This window comes from Danio aesculapii, chromosome 1 (assembly GCF_903798145.1).
Source record: "Danio aesculapii chromosome 1, fDanAes4.1, whole genome shotgun sequence".
In the NCBI taxonomy this organism is placed as follows: Eukaryota; Metazoa; Chordata; class Actinopteri; order Cypriniformes; family Danionidae; genus Danio; species Danio aesculapii.
The window spans coordinates 20,018,702-20,043,843 of NC_079435.1; the positions used below are offsets into that span (position 1 = coordinate 20,018,702).

At 36.5% G+C, this 25,142-nt stretch overlaps 1 protein-coding gene across 1 annotated transcript; it reads left to right on the forward strand.

The window, feature by feature from the left end:
• The first annotated feature begins 19,603 nt into the window (after positions 1-19,603).
• adra2c (adrenoceptor alpha 2C) lies at positions 19,604-22,316 on the forward strand. The gene has a single exon (XM_056470916.1). It carries the CDS (start codon positions 19,903-19,905, stop codon positions 21,199-21,201), a length of 1,299 nt encoding a protein of 432 aa, XP_056326891.1. The 5' UTR covers positions 19,604-19,902; the 3' UTR covers positions 21,202-22,316.
• Positions 22,317-25,142: the final 2,826 nt, after the last annotated feature.

Genomic DNA, 25,142 nt, shown 5'->3' on the forward strand with positions numbered 1-25,142 from the left:
TATTTCCTCCAATAAGCTGAATGCATTTTCAGATAGTGAGTTATTATGGTATAGGGCATGAGAAGAATTTGTTTTGGAAATAGCTAGCCTTGATTACCTCATATATATTAAATGTTTTAAGCTCACTGAATTCTGATCCTCACTGTCCAGCAGCCTGAATGCACCAATAAAATATTCCTGCTGCACATTCTTGATCTGCAATCAACTATTTAAAATTAACAGGCACAAACCTGAGGCAAAGTCACACTGGGGCTGGTGCCTTCCAATCAACTCCCATTGCTCACATGGAGAGGAATTAAAAATAACCAGACAAGGTCTCTCTGATTCTCATCCGTGACTTCCTATAATTATATTCTAAATTATATTGGTAAATTAACTGCTCATTATCTGATATGTGATTAAACATAAGAGTAATTTTTAAAAAATACATTAACAAAAGGTCATTTTGAGAGTTAAACAGCTAATTTTGTCTCATGAGCTTCAAATGCTGAAATGCCCCTTTTATGCCACTAATTAACAAAGCATTTCAAGTCAGCAGACCAACAAACTAAGCTTATTCACCAACATATGATGAGTTCCCTATTAGAAATATTCTGCTTAGATGTGTTTTGAAGAATGGTTGCTGGTTTGAGATGGTTTACATTAAGCTGGTTTTTGGCTTAGCATAATTGGATGAATAAATAAGTAATGCGCAATAAATAATTACTATGGCACAATGCATTCACTATTTGATTTGCCGATTGGTTTATTAACCCTTTTTTGCCTCATACATAGAGATTCACAGGTTCAGTGCTGCAGTTCTCTGCTGGTTTGAATGCTTGTCTGTACTAGAGCTCTGCAATACTTGATTTGTGAATGCTGGTCTGGGCATTAGGATGGCCTACTCATATTTATAGCATAAAATTATCTGCAGGATTCCCCAACCCAGGCTTATTCTGAAAATGTACCTCTTTATACATTTCTGGAGACTGTCAAACACATCCCAGGAGCTACGTTTTTTGCAATTTTTTTATTTTCTCAAATCCACGAGAGACCGCTGTGTACGCTTCTTGAGATCTCAAATTTGCCATTTGCACCTGCTGTTCTCTCGCAAATCCACCAGAGGCCACTGTCGACACTATTTGACTGATTGAATTACTGACTGACTGATCGATTGACTGACCCACCGTCCTCCTTCCCTAAACCCAACCAATAGTATTTTAAAAAGCACAGATTGACCAGCGCCCACCTTGTTCCCTATCCCAGCTGACAAATTTAAAAAGCTGTTCAGAAAAAGAAAACCCCTCGTCTAATTTTTACCACGTTTTACCGCATTTTCACCCTGTTTTTACATGTTTATGTTATTTTTTGGCTTCTGTTTTTGTCTTTCCCGCTTTCTGGAACCATTCTTCGTCAGACTCGAACCCCGTCGTCGTGGTCAACTCCTCTCTGCATCTCAAGTCCACCAGTGCACATGATGAGCTAACCGGACAAACTGGTAACAGCCGGAAAGCCGTCCATATGGAGTTAAGTGGTCAGCAGGTAAGCCCGAAAAGGATCAGCATAATACCGCCCCATAGCATTTGTTTCAAAGATGAAATGCAGGCATACATACTTCTGGCTACATAATTCATGATCTCCAGAAATGTATACAGTGCTACATTTTCAGAATGAGCCTATGTTTGGATTCCAACATACATGCTAAAATTAATATATAATAAACAAAAGCAAATAAATAAAGAAAAGAAATAAATTTGTATTGCTCTAACTCACAAAAGCGACAAGGATGCATTAATAAGAACTTTTGACTTGGTAAGCTGCAAATAGCTGTACATGGGTGCCTGTATTACCTATAGTAGAATAGCAGTTTCAGATTCGACATCAGCTTGATGTGCAAAACAACCTTATGAATGTACAGTAGTTACATTAACATTTAGCAGACTCTAAAGCATCTTACAATTGAGGAGGCATTTAGCGATTCAACAGGAAGAAGCAATACATGATAGTGGAAATATGTATTAGTTAAGACCACCTCATAAAAAGTTGAACCCTGTTTTGTCTTTAGATGCACCTACTGCAGGAGACCACCAAATAAAATCTTCAAAGCAGCGCAAAAGTTCAAGAATAAAAAAGAAAGAAAAAAAAAAACAATAAACAGTTCCCATTGTGGAAATGGATGTGCCACAGCACCAGAGTGCATGTTAAATTGTGTGCCATTATTTCTTCCTTTCTCGACCTCTTCTCTTTCATCATCTATGCTGTCATCAGCCATTAACGTGCAAGAAAAGGAAAGATGACAAACTCGCATGTGAGTCTCCTTCCATACTTGCTCTCCTCATCATTAAAAGCCCTCACTTTTTCACACATTGTCCTTGTCAGTCCTCTGGAGCTTTCTAATGAACTGGTTATTCACATCTACGCATACTTCTTTCTCCTAACCTCCAGCTGCTTCCGTCTTGGCCCGCTCTTACTGCCCCTAAGGATTGTGCAGCAGTCTAACAATATTCATTTGACTCATTCATATGACACTTGCGATTTTGGAAATATAACGCGCGGTTCAAAATGACAGCGGAGACGCCTCAGAGAGCATCCCAATATAGGTTTCAGTGCAGTATATAACAGACTAGCAATGAGGGACAGCAGCCTCAGTGGGGGGATATCCATTAACTTCAAGGCAAGCTGTGTATCCTGAAGAGTTTCATCTCTGACTGCCAATGTAAAAATGGACTGTGAAGGTGAAGGGAACCAGGATCCATAATTCAAGCATTTGAAAACCCCAAACATCTCCTGTTGTGCAATGAGATCGTACACCACGGGTGGAGAAAGTGGGGTATGAAGCAGCCGTTGGTTATTTCCAAAATGCAATGGTGAGTGAGGTTTTCAAAGTGTCTAGAAGTGGTCAGTTAGAGATTATCAGCACTGAATTTGTGTTTATTTCAAAAATTGAATGAAATAATACACATATAATAACAGATATGATAACTTGGCTGGTGATGTCGTATTAAATCTCGGAATATTTCAAACAATTGTATCTATCAACAGTTTTATCTATCTTTATTAGATACAACCCTGATTGCATATAATTAAATTCCTTAGGTCCTTTCTGTTAAATCACTGGAGAGAAGTCTTATGTAGTCTGAAAAGATGCTGTTACAGTATATTTAATCTACATATCAAATGTAAATTAAAATGATATATGTTTCATCTATAATTACTACATGACATCAAATCATGAAATCATGACGCATAAAACTTTATAAATAACTTTTTTAGTAAATCTTTAAGAAAAAAATTAAATAGATAAATGTATAATTCTATTGACTATAAGCTTATTCAACCCTAATCTACTAAAATTATAGTATTCTAATGACCGTAAGAGTGCTTTCACATCTGTGGTTCGGTTCATTTGGTCCGGACTAAGGGCAACAAATGATACATTGTAGCATTTGTTTGCTGTTTTTGGGTCTTTTTCACATCACACTGATTGCTTTGGTCCGAACCAATGGAAATGAACCAAAATACAGTCATGTGACAAAATCCTCATCACTCATTGGCCAGATGTTATTGAACGTATTTCCTAAACTGCTTTTCGATTCGTCAGAATTTACAATGCTGGAAAATGCCAATGGAACTCCTGCAAGTAAACAAACCGGCAGAAACAAAATGTCTCTTTTTACTATGGAGGGACGACTGCGCTGGCTGATTGTATCTCTGGTCATAGTATACTATATGGTTTGTATACATCACTTTAGACAAACTATACATTTCGAGAATGTATAGCCGAGACCACCTCTTCAAGGAGGTCTCGTTACGCTTTTTTTGGTCCGCTTTTAGTGCTCGTTCGAGTGCGATCGCTACATTTACACCTGTCCAAACGAAGTGCAGCATAAGGGAAAGCGAACTCTAGTGCAATTCAACCGAACTAAATACTGCAGGTGTGAAAACACCCTAAGTTGACTCTTCAGATCTTTAAGATCTCAAAACTCAGGCCTTCTGGTAGTACCCAGAATCGCAAAGTCTACTAAAGGAGGTGGAACCTTCTCATTTATGGCCCCTAAACTCTGGAATAGAAAGCCTGATAATGTCTTTGGCTCTGACACACTCTCTTAGTTAAATAACTTTTAGTTTAATATCTTTTTAGTAAAGCATACACACAATGCATCACATAATAGTATAATGCATGAGTGTGCTCCATGCAGGTGAGTGGACCACCTAGGACACACTCCTCCTGTCTTACTGCACTAGGCATTTTGTTAGAAATACTTATATGCTGTATATGTTTGTTTTCTATTAAGAAGAAGATCAGAAGTACATAGCCAGAAGCATTTCATCTTTAAAACGAACGCTAGGAGGTCGTATGACGCCATTCTTTTTCTTGCTTACCACCTTACCGATTACCTCCATATGGACCATGGATGCCATTTCTCACTGTTACCAGTTTGTTTAGTGGTTCGCCATAAACGGTGGCAGACCCAAAGACGAGTTCACAACGACGACGGAGTTTGAGTCCAGCGAAAAACAGTTCCAGAAAGCAGGTAAGATAAAAACAGAAGGCAAAAACATTTATAAACAAGGAAATAACAGGGTGAGAAAGTGATAAAATCTGAAAACCAGCATGGTAAAAATCAGCCAAGGGTTTTTCTTTATCTGAATTGCTTTTGAAAACACTGTTGGTTGGGTTTAGGGAATGAGAAAGGTGAGTCGTTGATCCATCAGTCAGTCAGTCAGTCAGTCAGTCAGTCAGTGAGTCAGTCGACAGCGGCCTCTGGTGGATTTACGCGAGAACAGCAGGTGCGAATGGAACTCGGGAGATCAATATAAGATCTCAAAAAGCGTACACAGTGGCCTCTGGTGGATTCGCAAAAACAAAAACTGCAAAAAAGTAGCTCCTGGCACATATTTGGCACTCTCCAGAAATGTATATGAAGTATGTTTTCAGAATGAGCCTGGGATGTTGTAACTTTAACTTAATTTGATTATGCACCTTTTGTAAAGCTGCTTTAAAACAATAATTATTGTAAAAAATTGCTATACAAACAAACTTGAATTGAATTGAACTCAATCATAATAAACAGAATTCCAATAGGGGGCTGTTAAAACAAAAGGATGACCCTTTTCGATTAAACAAATGAAATAATACATAATTAAACATCATTCTTTTTTTCCATCTTTGCAATTAGAATTAGATTATAAATAATGAAAGTCATGCAACAATGGGACGTGCAGCTGCTGGATGAACATGTAGACAGGTTTTATTGGATTTGGAAACAACCCATGAGCTCACCATAAAAGTACACAATAAACCATTTCAGTCACTGAACAACAAGAGGACATTCTGACCTGTTATACTGCAAGACATGAACCTCAAATGCACGCACACACACAAACACGCACCAGCCATCTGTCTTAAAGGGACAGTTCACCTCAAAATGAAAATTCTGTCATCGTTTACTCTCCCTCCGCTTGTTCCAAACCTGTTTTAGTTTTTTTTTTTTTTTCGGTTAAACACAAAAAAAGATACTTGACTTCCATAGTATGTGTTTTTCCAATGCTATCCCACAGCAATTCATAATTTTTTGATTAAGCGGCTAGTTCGTATAAATTCTCATTCGTATAATTTAGTATGATTTGCTCACCCCCCATTAATGGTTGGGATTAGGTGTGGGGTTTGGTGCCAAGCCTCCTTTTAAAAATCGTACATTTTTATAAGACTAAACTGAACTAGGAATTCGTACGAATTAGCAACTAAACTAACAAAATGTAAAATAGTTACATTTTCTCATAAGATCAGGCTGGTTTTTCCTGTATGGATGTCAATGGTTACAGTTTACAACATTTTTCTGAATATCTTCTTTTGTGTCCATCAGAAAAAAAGAAACTCATAAAGCGTTGGCACCACCTGAGTATGAGAAAATATTAACTATAAACTATCCCTTATTATGAACTAATGAGGACTGTCCCATATGAATTAATTATCCCTTTAAACGTATTTAGTAACAGTGAACCACAGCAACAAATTATGTTAGATATACAGTGAAAAAAATCATTGGATTTACTAAAATCTTTTAAGGTAAGTGGTTGCAAACAATTTATATGGGCTGCATTTAAACTAATTCAGTTAGACATTACTATATGCCCATATAATGCCCATATAAATTGTTTGCAATCACTAACTATTGACTATCTGAAACATTATTAAATTGGTATAATGGATTGGGATAAATCACAAACTAAATATTCTATTAAATTCACTGACTATACCACACAGAAAACACTGTAAAAAAAGTCCAATTAAATAAATAACTGTGACTGCTGCACTGAAATTTAATTGTAACAAATCCTGCTGTTTAGGCCCATTACAATTCACACTGTGCACCCGTTGGCTGGGGAATTAAAATCAAACCCGCCACAGTGTCTCATGGCGTCTGACTGTGTGCATGTAAATGTGACACACACACACACTCACACTTGTAGATTTGGGTAGACAGACACGTGTGTCTCTGTAGCTTTCAGTTATAGGGACACAATCACAGGGTTGCAAGAATATATTATAATTTAATACCCACTTTATAAATTAGTTTTAATGCTAATTAATATAAAGTGAAATTGTTTTATTGTCATTTAGTCTGCACGGTTTTGAATTTTATTTAATTTTTAGTCAATCTAGATTAACTAAATGAGAATAGGATGCTGTATTATCATTCATTCATTCATTTTCTTTACGGCTTAGTCCCTTTATTACACAGCGGAATGAACCACCAACTTATCCAGCACGTTTTTATGCAGCGGATGCCCTTCCAGCCGCAACCCATATCTGGGAAACATCCACACACTCATTCACACATACACTCATACACTACGGACAATTTAGCCTACCCAATTCACCTGTACCGCATGTCTTTGGACTGTGGGGGAAACCGGAGCAAACCCACGCGAACGCAGGGAGATGCAAACTCCACACAGAAACGCCAACTGAGCCGAGACTCGAACCAGCGATCCGCCAACCTTCTTGCTGTGAGGCAACAGCACTACCTACTGCAACGCCCATGACGGGGTGTATGCGCATGGTGAATGCACGTAACCTGAAGCAGTTGTGATCTCCCTAGCACGGATGTATTCTTTTGTACTCCCCAAACTTAGTTTGCGGTAGGCTTTGCTAAGCTAACTCTGTAAAAGCCAATGTCTCCCCTTGCATTGAACTTTGAGCATCTAACATTCAGAGACGTTGCTTATGTTCACACATCTACATTACACATCAACTAAAGTTTAAAATACGATATCGTAGTGGACCACCCCTTTAAAAACAAATACAGTTAAAGTTAGAAATGTAATTTCTTATACCTGAATACTTTAAACTGACTTGAAATACCCATACAGGCTCTAAAAACACACATAATTGCTAAAAATATCGGTAACTTTATGAATAAACATTGCAATGACACCACAAATCATGAGTGTTTTGAAATGTGGTCAATTAATATACTGCTTTGACACTGCAGATCCTGCGATCTGACTATTGCAGATGCACATATTGCAATATCGATGCTGAAACATTACTCTCAAACTTTAACTTGCTTTTAAAGTGCTCCAAGGTCTTGGTTTAAGGAAACAGTGGCTCCAGAACCTCAGTACTGTAAAAAAGTGCTTGATAGATCCATTTAAAGGATCCTGCAAGTACTGTGAAGACTGTCAGAGGTTTCTCCAGAAATCATTTCATTAGAGAAAAAGATTTAAGGTACTTAAAATACATTTTGAAGTTCCTTGAGTACTCAACAGGGTATTTGAAGCACCTTTACTCTTAAAGTGTTTATTGTGCAGCCTTATTATCTTCTAATGCAACTATGTACATTAACAAACTGTAGTTAATACTTACACATACACTAATGCAGGGATGCCCAACCTTTTCCTTTAAAGAAAAAATTGGCCAAAAACCAAACTTGATTCAGGGCTGTGGGCCGAAGGTATAGCAAACTGTATTACAATAAAGTTGCCATGGGTATTTTCCTAATTTATTTTCCTAATATTAAAAAAACTAGAAAATATTGCTTTATATGAACTAATGCAGCATAATTATAAAAATAATAATGAACTTATTACAGTAAAAACAAAAACAATCCTATTTATTACACAATGGAATTTAATGCCAAATAGCAACACAAGTCAAGCTTTTGCATTGATTTGCCTGCGATGTTATGTGCATGGTCCTCTATTCATCGAGAGACAGTATTTACATTATTAAAAATCCGATTCAATTACAAGATTTAAATAAAATGCTTAAGTTCAGTTTGCTATAAAACTAAAAAACAGACAAAAAGATTCAAAATGACGATCTCTGTTAAAAAGACTCTCCCCAATGCTCCCCATCATTCTCTTTTCAGATGCGTTGGTGGGCCAAATCAAAGCTTTTGATGAACCAACTTTGGACCGCGTGCCGTAGTTTGGACATCTCTGCACTTATGTATAACATGACCTAACAATGAAACTTTATTCAGCAATACTAAATCTGACACATACACTCGCCGGCGACTTTATTAGGTACACCTTACTAGAACTGATTTGGACCCCTTTTGCCTTATGAACTGCCTTAATCTTTGTGGCATAGATTCAACAGGATACTGGAAATATTCCTCAGGGATTTTGGTCCATATTGACACGATAGCAGCACGCAGTTGCTGAAGATTTGTCGGCTGCACATCCAATGATGTGAATCTCTAAAGGTGCTCTATTGAATTGAGATCTGGTGGCTGTGGTGGCCATTTGAGTAAAGTGAACTCATTGTCATGTTCAAGAAACCAGTCTGAGGTGATTCATGCTTTATGACATGGCGCATTATTCTGCTGGAAGTAGCCATCAGAAGATGGGTGCACTGTGGTCATAAAGGGATGGACATGGTCAGCAACAATACTCAGGTAGGCCGTGGCGTTGACACAATGCTCAATTGGTACTAATGAGCCCAAAGTGTGCCAAGAAAATATCCCCCACACCATTACATCACCACCACCAGCCTGAACTGTTGATACAAGGCAGGATGGATCCATGCTTATATGTTGTTATCACCAAATTCTGACCTTTGGCATCAACAAGGCATTTGTGCCCACAGAACTGCCGCTTAATGGAGATTTTCTCTTTTTCAGACCATTCTCTGTAAACCCTATAGATGGTTGTGCATGAAAATCCCAGTAGATCAGCAGTTTCTGAAACACTCAGACCAGCCCGTTTGGCACCAACAACTCTGCCACGTTCAAAGTCACTTAAATCACCACTGCAGCAGATCGTCTTGACCATGTCTACAAGCCTAATTGCATTGAGTTGCTGCCATGTAATTGGCTGATTAGAAAATTGCACTAACAAGCAGTTGGACAGGTGTACCAAAAAAGTGGCTGGTGAACGTGTGTGTGTATATATATATATATATATATATATATATATATATATATATATATATATATATATATATATATATATATATATATATATATAATGCGATATACATTAATATATTAATGGGCTAGTTAACATGAAGTAATTACCAAATGTTAGTAACAAATTAGCTCATTCTGAAGCAGTGCACACTACATTCTACAGTTTCATAATTCCCTTAACTAATGCTTTGTTAATAATAAATCATGGTAATAACAAGCAATTCACAACAATTACCCATACACACAGCAAACACAGATGAGGTCAATACTAAACACTCTCAGATCGCTTCATGTACATCAAATGCACTTCAAATTTATTTGCTTGACATCATTTTTTAGATTTGCATTACTTGCGTGTGAATGAAACACAGGGCGAGAGGAGAAAGGACAGAATGGGGATCAACTCAAGGTAATGATGTGGATCACTCACACACTCGCTTCAATTAAACAGACACAAGTGTGGCCCAAGGGGAACCTTTAATGATCACAAGCCAGGAAGACTCAATACAAATCAGCTTTGAGAAGAGCAGAGCCTGAGGGTCAGCTTCTGCTGCTCTTAACGTCATTGAATTGTAGGCCCACCTGCCGTCCCACCTACACATGCAAACAACCAACAACAGAAACAGAGCAGAGGAAGAGCCAACGCATGCTGCCAGAGAGGTGTGCATCTGAAAATCAATTGTTCACACCAGGGCTGCAAAATATATATCGTTTCAGCATCGGTATTGCAATGTGATCATCAACATAAGTCACATTGCAGGATATGTAATGTTGAATTTGTATTATAATTGATAATTTTCATGTGTTTTGGATGCCTGTGATTGTATAAATGTAAAAAAAACTGACAGGTATAAGAAATTGTACCATTTGCAACCTTAACTGGATTATTTATCATTCAGTACTTGAATACTGTTAGAAACCGTGATATTTTTATCCAAGGTTATCATACCGTCAGAATCTTACACCGGCTCATGTCTAGCTGTTAGACCACCTCAGTGATACTGTGTCTCCAGGTGATGACGTCGTGGGCCTGCTGTAAATGCCCAAGTTCCTTTGACTCTGCCCCCTTGTCAAATTAGGCCCACAAAGTGAAACGCGCAGAAATGTGAAGTGCAAAATGAAGACAGCATCGAAAACATGCTAATCAAAATGAGCAGTGCAATATACTGGACGGGTTTTGTAAAGGCAATTCTATAGAAAATGTTAAGCAAATATATATATAGTTTTTTTAATTGCAAATATTTTCGGGGTTTTTTTGCAAATCTTTTTTCATTTTTATTTTATTTAAATTTTCCCTTTGCAGTTCTTTATTTTTGTTAGCAAAATAAATTTTTATTTCTCAAAAATTTATTTTTACTTTGCGATGTTTGAAGATTTGCAGTTATTTATTTATTTTTGCTCAATACTTTATTTTTTGTTTGCAAAACTTTTTTTATTTTGCAAGTATATATGGTCCTAGATTGACTCTATAAAAAATCTTTTACTACTGCTGGTTCTGTGAACACGAGAACTGTCAACACTCACACAGAGAATCACAAGCTCTTCAGACCCACAGAGATGAGCCTTTTGCACCAAAAACTAAGGCCATAGTTTCTGAATGTCTAGTGTCTAATGTATAGTTGCCATTATTTGTAAGCGTTTTTGCATTACCTTTTCGTAGTTTTCTTCTGCCGTGAGAAAAATGATATGATTAGCTAATTAATAAATAAACTTTACTATATACTCAGAGAGAACAAAATCACATCTATACTGGCTGCTAAATATTTGTACACCTTTAGAAATGGTTAATCAACTCATTTGCCTCATTTAAATAATCTACACATTATATTCTTGTAATTATTATCATTTTTAGCAATATTGTCTATTTTTATTTATATTTTCTGTTATTTATTTCTCATTTGCTGTATAATTTATTAATTTAATGATGTTTATATAACATTCAGTACACTGTAAAACCTAACAGTCAACTTTATCAAATGAAATAAGTGCAGTTAACTCAAAATTGACTGAAAGTTAATTCTACTAATTTGAAAAGAGTTTTGAACTCAGTGTTGAAGGCAATGAGTTAATTAAATACCTTATTACTTCAACTTAAATGGAGTAAGTTTACTGTACTCATATAGTTCTCTTCATATAGTTCTCTTCATATAGTTGCTATAAACTCAAATGGTTTATAGCAATTGATTTCCTCAAACGGTTTGAGTTGCCTTAACTTATTAGGTTTTACAGTACTCAGTTGGTTTGAGTTCTCTTCATTTATTGGGTTTTACTGTGCTAAAACTGCTTTGTTTACTCAAATGGATTAAGTTCACAGTACTCAATAGGATTTGTTTTTGAACTTAAATGGTTTGCTGCAATCGGTTTCCTCAACTGGTTTGAGTTACCTTAACTTTTTAGGTTTTACAGTGTATTTTATATATATCTAAAATGCTTTGGTAATACTGTACAAAATGTCAAGCCAATAAAGCAAGTTTATAGAGAGAGCGCAACCTTTATCTGTCAGTGGGTGCACATGCCTCCCAAGTAGCATAAAAGTAAGAGAAATAGTGGATTTCTTTTATTTCAACAACCTTTTTTTTAAATAGGTTTAACCCATTGAAAAGAAAAGGTGTGTAACAGTGTCATAATAAATAAAAGGGCGAAACAGTGGCACAGTAGGTAGTGCTGTTGTTTCACAGCAAGAAAGTCGCCGATTCGAGCCTCGGCTGGGTAAGTTGGCGTTTCTGTGTGGAGTTTGCATGTTCTCCCTGCATTCGCGTGGGTTTCCTCTGGGTGCCCCAGTTTCCCCCATAGTCCAAAGACATGTGGTACAGGTGAATTGGGTAGGCTAAATTGTCTGTAGTAAATGAGTGTGTGGATGTTTCCCAGAGATGGGTTGGGGTTGGAAGGGCATCTGCTGCGTAAAAATGTGCTGGATAAGTTGGCGGTTCATTCCGCTGTGGCAACCCCAGATTAATAAAGGGACTAAGCTGAAAAAAAAATAAATGAATAAATAAAAATATAGTTAAAAATCACTTTTTTTTTTTTGTCTGTCGCATGTAGTTGACCATTTATGTGCTTTTATTTGTGGGCGTGTTTCAATCCGGCTACCACCACAAATATATTGCAAACCTGTGCGAAGCACTGAAAGTTTATAGATTGTTTATTAGATTTGATGGAGATGCAAATAGTAAACATTAATTTCGCAATCTCTGACTAAACATGTGCATGAAAATACTCACAAAATATGCGAACACAGAAATGCACTGCAAGTAGCACAGACAACAACGAAAATGTGTCGGGGGACCCCAACATTTTTATAGATTATTAGATTTTATGGAGACGCAATCCCAAAGCAGAATGATCCAAATTGCTTTAACATTATAAATACTTTCCAAAAGTTGACATTAAGCCATTTGGTGAAATTCACCATATGGTGTATTCATATTGCAATCTATGGCAAGTTTGGCAATAATGTTCGTGCAGTCCTAGTTCACACACTCAAATCTGTTCTTCAAGTAAAAATGGGATGCATCCAACGGACTTATCTAACTGAAGCACTTTTTTTTTTTTTTTCAAAATAGTCAATTTATTTATTTTCTACTCCACCTAAAAGTCAGCTGTCACTCAGTGAGCATTAAATCAATCACTTTAGCTTTTGCAATCTCTTTTTTTCTCCCTCATATATCATATAAGTCTGTGTGTCCCTGTGTGTCATTTTTAATTCCATGTGAGACGCACAAATCAATGGAGTCAGTAAGTTAATATCCAACCTAATATTGCAGACCTGACACAATCCGACTCGGACTCAGACTGACGTATCAATATGTACAGTGAATGAGTTCAACTCATTTTCTTTCAGCAGTAATTTCAAGCTGAGCAAATACATCACACTCCAACCTCATTAGCATATTTCATTTGGTAATAAAGAAAAAAATGGCATCTGCTAGCGATAAATGTTAAGTTTAAAAAATGAAATGTCACGCATTTCATTGGGGACCTTTGATAAGTCCGATCCATCATCTCGACCACAGAATCATTAAGATCTTTTCTTTATTATTGTTATTAGGTTTAATATTTGGAATTTTCACATGACAGATTAAACACTCTTGGCGCAAAGCTAACACAGCTTGTGCTTCATGCAAATGCTATGATTTACATTTATTCATTTAGCAGATGCTTTTCAACAAAGAGATTTACACATGAGGCACATCACAAACAATTTTTCATAGAAGCAAAGAAAAAGTCTATTGTACACAATGGCAATTTTAATGCAGAAACCAGAAAGCAATTATGAAAAGTGACTTGTGCGGCGCGGTGGGTAGCGCTGTCGCCTCACAGCAAGAATGTCGCTGGTGCGAGCCTCAGCTGGGCATTTCTGTGTAGTTTGCATGTTCTCCCCAAGTTTGCATGGGTTTACTCTGGGTGCTCCAGTTTCCCCCACAAGTCCAAAGACATGGGGTAGGTGAATTGGATAAGCTAAACTGTTCGTAGTGTATGTGAGTGAATGAGAATGTATGGGTGTTTTCCAGTGATGGGTTGTGGATGGAAGGGCATCCGCTGCGTAAACATATGTTGGATATTTGGATAAGTCCATTCTGCTGTAGCGACCCCTGATTAATAATGGGAATGAGCTGAAATGAAAATTAATGAATGAATTTTAACTTTCAAGGAATTTAACATTGTTTATATTTTACTTGGTAGATTACAATTATTATAGTATTTTTTGCTCAGTCATCATTTAAAAAAGTCACATTTCACACTAAAATCCATTAATCCATTAATTTGAATACACTGTAAAAAATTTAACCCTGTGCAACAACAGCAACAACAACAAAAAATCATTTTCCTTTTGCCTTTTCTAGTTCACTCAACTTTTGAAAACTGCACTGACCTAAAATTGTTTGTCAGTAATACAAAAAACATTTAGTTTTTCTGGAGAGGTGAACTACTCTGTAACGAAACTTTTGAAAGTTGTGCCAACTGAGCATTTTTTGTCTGCAGAACTGGAATGCCTGAAGTTGAGTGAACCAAAAAAAACAAAACAAACACAATCCTTCTTTTACTGGTACTCGTTTAACTTGTGAATATATTATTTTTGTTTTGCCACCTGTCCTGTTTTTAATTCTTTTAATTAGTTTGCATGTTCTCCCTGTGTTTGCATGGGTTTCCTCCAGGTGCTCCGGTTTCCCCGTAAATACAAAAACATACGTTATATGTGAATTGGGTAAGCTAAATTGTGTGTGAATCAGGGTGCATGGATGTTTTCCAGTGATGGGTTGCAGCTGGAAGGGCATCAGCTGTGTAAAACATGCTGGATAAGTTGGCGGTTCATTCCGTTGTGGCAACCCCAGATTAATAAAGGGACTAAGCCGAAAATGAATGAATGAACTGTTTGTTTGTTCTGATAATGTATTATATCTTAGTACCAATTTCCAAAAGAGTTTTTTGTTCACTCATCTTTTTCAAGGATTTAGAAACAGGACAGGAGGCAAAACAACAATAACAGTAAACAAGACAAGGATCAAAACATGTGAAGCATGCCTTCCTGTTTTTTTCAATTGAACATGTTTGTTTGTTCTGATAATGTATTATTCCTTAGTACCAATTTCCACAAGTTTTTTTGTTCACTCAACTTCAGACATTTTAGGTCAGTGCAACTGATGTATTTAAAAGTTGAGTACACGTCGGCGCCAGTGGTGTAGTGGTTAGTACGTGAACACATGGCACTTGGTGTTCAAGGTGACCTGAGTTTGATTCCTGCCTCAAGGTCCTATGCTGATCCTTCTCCTCTCTCCGCCTGCTTTCCTGTCTATTCTCTCTACTGCCCTATCAATTAAAGGTGAAAAAAGTTACATAAAAAATGTTGAGTACACGAGAAAAAATGTAAGAAAATAAGGATTATGTTTTTTTTTGTTCACTCAACTTCAAGCATTCCAGTTCTGCAGACAAAAAGTAAAAAAAAAATAAAAACTTAAAAAGTTTTGTTACAGAGTATTTCACCTCTCCAGAAGACTTTTGTTAACCCAACTAAATGTTTTTTGTATTTCTGACAAACAATTGTAGGTCAGTGCATCTGATGATTTCAAAAGTTGAGTGAACTAGAAAAACCAAACGGAAATAGGGATTGTGTTTGTTGTTGTTGTTGTACTGACTTAAAAAAAATGTAAGCAAAAAAAAAAAAAGAAATGACATCATCTTGTGGTTTCTGAACTGCTATACTGTATGCACTGTCGTTACACTACTGACCATTTTGAGGGATGTAAACAAAAACAGTGGTCCCAACATATTTCCTGTTTGACATTTTTAATTTCTATAGCTTCCGAAAATCAAAAAAAAAGCCACATATTGATAAATAATGTTACGATAGCTGTTTTAACATGAAGTTATCATTGAATTGCCTCTCTTTACATCTATGAAATTGTTTGATAACAAGCAGGAAATGTTCATGGGCCAATGACGTGACCACATAGAAATGGTCTATACAGTAAAGCCATATACTGTAACCTTCAAACGTACTGGATTTCTTGACAAAATGCTCTTCCAGTCTGAATGAATTGATCTTTTAAGATCAGGGTGAATTACTGTAAGTTAGCAGCCTCTGCCATTTATCATGACAGCCCTTACAAGAAGGTCTGGACTTCATTGGACATCACAGATAAGTGTCCTGGCTTCAGTCTGATGCCCACCTCTTTAACAGGACCCATGGCCACCTCTTTGACCTCTCTGACGGGTCTCTCACAAAATCATTGATTAGTTCCTCTCCGTTGCAGTCTATCATGCTCTGCAGTATGTTGACAAATTGCAAGTGCTCTCTCTCTTACACACACACACATGCATGCACGCACACACACACACACACACACACACACACACACAGACTGCACTGTATACAGGTAAGCAATAAGAAACCCTGCTGTATTGTTAACGCTCTGCTGAAGGCCATTGTGAGGAATGAATCAAAGAGCAACACTCATATATTCATTCGTTTTCCTTCAGCTTCCTCCACTTATTAAGACTCAAATATCAGTTTTATAAATGGTTAACACACAAATATTAAAGCCAAAAATATTCAGTTGTTTGTATCCCTTTGAATTTTGTTTTCTTTATTAAATATTTCCCAAATGATGTTTAACAGAGCAAGGAAATGTTCACAGTATGTCTGATAATATTTTTTCTCCTGGAGAAAGTCTTATTTGTTTTATTTTGGCTAGAATAAAGCTGTTTAATTTTTTTTTAAAACCCTTTTAAGGTCAAAATTATTAGCCCCTTTGAGCTATATGTTTTTTCGATAGTCTACAGAACAAACCATCGTTATACAATAACTTGCCTAATTATCCTAACCTGCCTAATTAACCTAGTTAAGCCTTTAAATGTCACTTTAAGCTGTATAGAAGTGTCTTGAAAATATCTAATAAAATATTATTTACTGTCATCATGACAAAGATAAAATAAATCGGTTATTAAAAAATTGAGTTAAAACTATTATGTTTATGTGTTGAAAAAAAAATCTCTCCGTTTAACAGAAATTGGGGAAAAAATAAACAGAGGGGCTATATAATAATTCTGACTTCAACTGTATGTCATTTTAAGTACACTTGTTAAATGCTTTCCTTCCATTAGAAAACAGTGACAGTAAACAGCAAGAGAGTGTTTCGAGGTGTAACCTGCTGTGTTTCTAATTTCGCGGTTTTCCCTCAGAATTGGTGCTACATTTACAGTTGCCGTAGGTTGTTTTTTCAGACCGTGGGTTAAAGCGATTATAGAGATGAACCGCTGGGTGAGGAGGTCATAACCGTGCTTTATTGCGAATAAAACACAGCAAACGATCAGTCAGCATTAAAGACTGAAACTAAGCATTTTATAATAAACAAGCCTGTTTACCAAATTAGATAAAAAAAACATTGTTAATAATTAACAGTTTTCAAATTTTGTGCTTCACATATGCTTAGAGTTTGTTTACTTTGGAATTGCATCATGGTTTGATCTCTATGTTGATTTTGAATGTTGATTTTGTTGTGGAATTGTTTAATGACATTTATTGTAGTCTGAAGCAACGTATTGTATAATAAATAATTTACACAGAAATAATTTTTTTTTTTAAAATGACCAACCCAAATAAAATATCAGTTCAAATTTCTACACGTCAAAAAGGTGAAGGGTCAAAAACCAAACTTGATTGATGGCCATGGGCTGAAGGTAAATATATCCAACTGTATTATAATATGATAATTTCCTCATTCATTTCAAAATAAATAGAAAACATTGCTTTAATCATATTAACTAATGCATTATTATTTTTTTTTTACATTTTATAATGAACCTGTAATGAACAAAGAAATTGGAGTTTTATGCCGAATACACTAGTTGCAGCTGCCTTTGCCTCAATTCGCTCACTGAGGGGTACTTCTGAATTGTGGTCTATCCATTTAGCAACAATATGTTCATTAAAAAAAAAAAAATAAATAAAAAAAAAAAAAAAAAAAAAAAAAAAAAAAATATATATATATATATATATATATATATATATATATATATATATATATATATATATATATATATATATATATATTCTCATTCATTCATGTTTATTTCTCTAGCGCTTTTAACAATGTAGATTGTGTCAAAGCAGCTTAACATAGAAGTTCTAGTAGATTGAAACTGTGTCAGTCCAGTTTTCAGAGTTCAGTTTAGTTCAGTTCAGTGTGGTTTAAATTTCACTGCTGAAAGTCCGAACACTGAAGAGCAAATGCATCAATGCGCAGCTCTACAAGTTCCAAACCAAGCAAGCTAGTGGCGACAGTTTACAACATTTAATTGACACATTCGCTTTTTTTTGTAGCTTAACAATAAAACAAACCACTAAATTAGAAATGACAAAGTGTATTAAAGGCATTAACCCCAACGCTCCCCAAAATTCTCCCCCTTCTTCTCAAATAGCATGGAGGGCCAAATCAAAGGTTACCATGGGCCAACTTTGGCCCACAGGCCTTAGTTTGGCCATCTCTGATCTGAAGCATCAAAAAGTTGGTCAGATGCAGTTTGAAACATAAACTAATGGAAGACATGATTCACAAATTAGCAGAATCTAGGGGGACAGTGAAGCTCTCAAACATGAATTTAGTTATGAAAGACATATTAAATAAAATGTCTATGAAATATAAAACTAGCATCTGTATAAAATCTGTATAGTGCATTTGTATTATCTGTTTTGATAGTACAAGCAAATTCAACATTTACAGTGCTCAGCATAATTGACTGCATTTTGAAAATTAATATTTTTATCCATTTCTCAGTGAATACAGGCACTGTGTTTTGGTGCATTTAAACAAAACAGATTTATTAAACAGATATATTGATTGAAATAATATTTTTGTCACCGAACATATTTAGAAATTGAAAGATAATACAATTAAATTCAAGCAAAACATTGCAAAAAATAAATTACAGCCTACTAAATTTTAACTAGTGTTTTTCTTTTCTTTTTTTTTTTTTTTTTTTTTTGCTTCTCTTTTTTAAATTTGTTTTTAATATTTTTCTCTAACACATAAATTTGTGTGTACTAGTTTTTGGACCGTTATCGTAAGCTATTTTGTTAGATAACCTCCAGATTTGGCTTAAGTACTGACTAATCTAATGTAAATGCACAAATACAATATTATATAGCTTCCTAATAAAAATGTGAATTTAAAAGAGAGATTTGTGAGGGGTGTACTTATATATGCTGAAAAACAGAAGCTCTGAGAAAGTTAATAAGGAAATGATATGCTCAAATTGACTTGGGTGTTCCCATTTTTAAAGGCACAATGGAATTGTTACAACAGTGACACCAAGCGAGCACAGATGCCTGAAAGCGATCATTTCTTCTCAGTTCACGGCTTTTCCCACCCATGATCAGTACAAGTCCTGTCAAAGCCTAGTGGAATACCATAAAATACGTTATTACATTTTTTTTGCACTTTCAATTCCTTACAAATACGAAAACATGTACGTCCAGATATTACATTTATATGTTTACATACTGATAAATAGATACGCAGAAATTGTTTACATGGAGCTTCCCTATAATGAGCTGATTTAAAATGTACAGTGTTAAGACATAAAATGACGCTAAGCAGTCAGTCGGTGGTGGTTCTTGTCTCCAGGGGCGGGGCGGCGCTCCATCAGTTTAATGTTGTCAGCACGTGGATAGTTGAGTCCCGGGCGGGCGCGGGCAGGGCGCGCGGTCTTCAGCTCGGGTGGAGAGAGAGCGCGAGGATGCTGAGAGAGACGCCCGCCAGAGAACGAACAGGTCGCACGGATGTAAGAGACGGAGATGCTTCAAACTCACCACGGGATGGCTTTCTTTTTCAAAGCCGCAACCAAATGAGCCGTGAGAGGAATTGTGCGGAGAAGAAAAAGACGCGAACGGGAATTAAATAAGAACACAAGGTAAGAAGAAAACAGAGTGGAAGCTGCAATTAACTTGTAGTGAAATTTCTCGCGGAGACTGACTGGAAAAGCAGAATATTTCTAAATCAATATGCATAACTTAAGCTATGCGAGCGAAGTGGACACTTACACAGACACTGATTTTACACCCTCTGGGAATTCTACAAATTCTACTAGCTATTCTCCGGCCACCATTATTGGGCTCGCGGGGCTGGTGAGCTTCCTCATCTTGTTTACAATAGTGGGGAATGTGCTGGTCGTTATCGCCGTTTTAACGAGCAGAGCACTCAAGCCACCACAAAACCTTTTTCTCGTGTCTCTGGCCAGCGCGGACATTCTGGTGGCCACACTTATTATCCCCTTCTCCCTGGCCAATGAATTAATGGGCTACTGGTTTTTTGGGGAAGTTTGGTGTAATATCTATCTAGCACTAGATGTTCTTTTCTGCACGTCTTCTATTGTTCACCTGTGTGCCATAAGTCTGGACAGGTACTGGTCTGTGACACAGGCGGTCGAGTATAACTTAAAAAGGACGCCTCGCAGGGTTAAGGGGATGATTGTGGTGGTCTGGTTGATTTCGGCTGTGATCTCCTTTCCACCGCTCATCTCCATGGACCGGAATACAGTTGATGAGAGGAGACCAATGTGCCAGCTGAATGACCACACATGGTACATCTTGTACTCCAGCATTGGGTCATTCTTTGCCCCATGTGTCATTATGATCCTCGTTTACATCCGAATCTATCAGGTGGCTAAAACAAGAACCCGAACTATGTCTGAAAAGCGGCGGGATCCTGATGGCGGATCAGGAACGCCACGCTTGGAGAACGGCTTAAGCCGTGAGGATTCTAGACGGGAAAATGGCCACTGTTCCTCATCACCAGGCGAACGCAAACCAGCCGAGGATAACCCAGACGCTGACCTCGAGGACAGCAGCTCGTCCGACGAGAAGGCCAAGCGGTCGCAAAACGAAATGGCCCCATCCAAAAAAGACCGCAGATCCAGCCGCAAGAACAGCTCCAGCTCCAAGCACTCCAGCCGAAAGTCCAGAGCCAGCAGCAAATCCCTGGACCTGTTTTCATCTCGCAGAAAGAGGAGAAACACCATTTCCAGGAAAAAAATATCCCAGGCACGCGAGAAGCGCTTCACCTTTGTGCTGGCCGTGGTCATGGGTGTTTTTGTAGTATGCTGGTTTCCCTTCTTCTTCAGCTACAGCCTGTATGGAATCTGCCGGGAGCCTTGCGCCATCCCCGACCCCCTTTTCAAGTTTTTCTTCTGGATCGGTTACTGCAACAGCTCCCTCAACCCTGTCATCTACACCATCTTCAACCAGGACTTCCGGCGAGCTTTTCAAAAGATCCTGTGCAAGTCCTGGAAAAGATCTTTCTAGAGGCACCAATTTGCAGCGTCCAGTGCAATTTTTACAGGTGGTTGACAAGGAAGAGACGTTCCGTTTTCAACAATACCACTGCCTCTATCTTTGCATTGACAATCTGTACACAACAAAGACATTGATATTTTTTCCTACTTCGTTGTGTAATGCTCTTCATGAGTCTGTGAGGACAACAGATGTTGGTGGTACAAAAGATGCTTGGAAAAAAAAAAACCTCAGCACTGTACTGCATTAGAGGAAACAGGCTTATCTTTATTATGGCTGCAGGCACTCTGAAGATATCAAGAGATATTTTTATGATGAGTTTGCACATATGGCTTCTGTCATTGTGACTAGAGAGCTATGTAACATGAAAGGTTGTCTCCTTTTTATGGTGACCCAAAAAAAAAAAAAGAAGTGACTTATCAGAAAGCATGCTGTTCCTTTCTAGCTGAGAGAGACAAAACGGACACTGCTGGATAGAGAGTATGAGAAGGTTGTCACTGAATGACAGATGGAGCATAGTTTTGCCCTGGTGTGTTTGGGTATTGCAGGAGGGTGCAAAGTCCTGAACGGAGCTCTGATACAAACTGTTCCTAACTGTCCTTCAATGAAACGAACCAATGCACTGCTGCTCTCTAACATGCCATAAAAGAGGTATTTACAGGACTAGACTTAAGAGAATGTGTACATGGTTTTTCAATGATGACATTGAGACCGTTATTTATCTACAGGATTTATTTATCAGATTATAAACTATTTAAGCTTTGTGGCTGTGCTTGTACAGTGTCTCCCATTTGTTCAAAATATCATAGTGATATAATGCAAAGTATGACATACGAGGCTGTTGTAAATTTATTAGAGCAAAACAACTTTTTTCGTTGTTGTTTTTGCATATTATGAAACATCTGTGTTTATGGATGTTGGGCTTCTCTCCTTTTCTATTCCATATACTTGTGATATCTCTCAAAATGACTGACAGGTCACTACAAGCACAGCTGATGATCAAACAAAACCGAACAAATAAATGGATTGTACTTCTCTTGAATTCACTTTTAACTGTGACTTCATTTTGTCTTTATGTCTCTGAAGTGGGTTTGGGTCATCATTTGAAATGGCTGTGATTAAACGTTGTTTTGAGGTTTTGTCATTTTGCAATTACAGTACAACATTCAGCTCAGAAGATTAAAAAATAAAGACAGAATCTGAACTAATGGAATGTAATTGTCTTAGACTGTTTGCAACAGTTGAAAATATTTTCATATTTTTGCTTCATCATGACTCAGATGCTTATGTAATGTTGCACTGAACGCTAGTTCAACATTATTAAAGTATTGTTAGTCAAAGAAAAAAAAAAACAGCACACTATGCAATAGCTTGTGTTGCAGGAAAAACCTTATATCCAGTATTCATTCATTCATATTCTTTTCGGCTTAGTTCCTTTATTAATCAGGGGTCGCCACAGTGGAATGAACCGCCAACTTATCCAGAATATGTTTTACGCAACGCATCCCCTTGCAGCTGCAACCCGTCACTGGGAAAATATCCAATATTTACTGAAGTAAACGTAGTCAATATTTGAGAAATATTCTTAAAGCACATAATTTTCTGTCATTGTCATATACATTTGATTAAAATCTGTAGGTCTAGATCAAATGTTCTTACACATTTTGACTCCAAGGCCATTACACAAATTTTCAAAAGCCCTATTTTTACTTACAAATTCTACCCAATAATTCGTTAAAGTTTAATAAAACTGGGTATAAAATGGATTTAAGATTAATAAAATGTGTACTAATATTTTACATGATTTATTCAAGTCCAAGTACCTCAAATGCTTTATTCTGTCAGGATTCCTTAGATTCCTAGTTCTTAAAATGAAAAAAAAAAAAAAAAAACTCAAAAAAAGCTGGTCAAACTATTTTATTATGATTTTGGGGAGTTATTTTAATGCTTGATTTGTCTTATGTTAAATGATTTAAAATCAAAGTTTTCTGAGGCCCCCTAGTGGGCCCCTTCCACGAGGTTGAGAACTGCTTATTTAGAATCTTAATATATATTATATATTAAATAAGGGCGTCATGGTGGCGCAGTGGGTAACACGATCGCCTCGCTGGTTTGAGCTTTGGCTGGGTCAGTTGGCGTTTCTGTGTGGAGTTTGCATGTTCTCCCCGTGTTCGCGTGGGTTTCCTCTGGGTGCTCCGGTTTCCCCCACAGTCAAAATACATGGGCTATAGGTGAATTGGGTGAGCTAAAATGTCCGTAGTGTATGTGTGTGAATGTATGAGAGTGTATGGTGTTTCTCAGTGATGGGTTGCTGCTGGAAGGGCATTCGTTGCGTAAAACATATGCAGGATAAGTTGGCAGTTCATTCCGCTGTGGCGACCCCAAATTAATAAAGGGACTAAGCCGAAAAAGAAAATGAATGAACTAATGAATATATTAAATAATTTGTTGATTAGGTACTTAAAATATTCATAATATGTTATCAAGTTGAATTTTATATAAATGTTATACAATCCATAGCTGTAAATACTGGACTGCTCTATGTACAGTGCTCAGCATAATTGAGTAGGGGAAAGCGGGGCACAAAGTAACACTTTTTAGTTTTGGCCAAATAATGAACAAAGTAATGGGGTTATTTTTTTTTTACCAACAAAACACAAGCCTCTCCTACAAATGAGCACTGAAATTATGATCGCCGGACCTATAGTTTCTGGGCAGTACTGCCAAAAGTGCCAGGAGTAAAAATGTTACTAATTACCCCACCTGCGGGGCAAGTTGTAACAGACAGAGGGTTAGTTGTAACACATGCTTAAGAAGGCAGATTTCACACAATTAATTTAAAGTCAGTTTACTTTAAATAGTAGCTATATTTCCTCAGTAATTGGCTCATTTTTTTATTCTACACTGCACAACATGTTTATTTATTTATTTGATAAACACATTTGAATTTATTTGCATGATTACCCATTTAACCATTATTATACAATGGATTTATTTTCATTATTAGCAATAAAATAAAATTTTTTCTATTTTAAAAAATTCTATTGAAAAACATTTTAATATAAAACGTTCCCAACTTTACACCCAAAATTTTACAATTATTTTGTTGGTTTAATTGGTGCCCAACAGTGTGTGGCTGTTACAACTAACCCCTGTGTCATGTTTTCCTCAAAACTGGCTTGCAGTCACTGTGTGAATTTTACATCTTTCAAAATGGTTTAATCTTTTAGCCTAGAAGATGGTAATCACAGCAATATAAGATTTTACGTTCATACTTTCACAGATTAAATTTTTTTTAAATATTTATATATTGACTATAATAAAAAATAATTTTATGCTGCAAAAATGGTTTCTCCTTTTTTTTTCATCCAAATTCCAAATTAACTTTTTCAATAATTGGCAGGAAGACGTTCGCTAACACTGTGGTGAAAACCTTGGAAGCATGCCATGGTTAACTCTCTCCCGCGTTCCCCTACACCCCATTTTGAAAAATGAATATTTTTATCAATTACTCATTGAATAAAGGCAATGTAGTTTGGTTCAGTTAAACAAAACAGATTTATTAAACAGATATATTTATTAAAATAATATTATAGTCACCAAACATATTTAGAAATTTAAAGATAATACAATTAAATTTGAGCTAAATATTTGCAACTTACAAAATTTCAACTACATTTTTAAATTAATTTTTTTGCTTCTCTTGATTTTCCCTCTTTTTAAAATTAGTATTTAATATTTTTCTATAACATATAAATTTGGGTGTACCTGTTTTTGGACCGTTAACGTAAGTCATTTTGTTAGATAAGCTCCAGATTTGGCTTCAGTACTGACTAATCTAATGTATATGCACAAACATAATATTGTATACCTTCCTATTAAAAATATGAATTTCAAAGATAAATTTGGGATGTGGGTACTCATATATGCTGAGAATTGTATGTCAACAACAT

Coding starts and splice junctions, on each gene's coding strand:
- adra2c (XM_056470916.1), top strand. CDS start 19,903: ATGCATAACTTAAGCTATGCGAGCGAAGTGGACACTTACACAGACACT.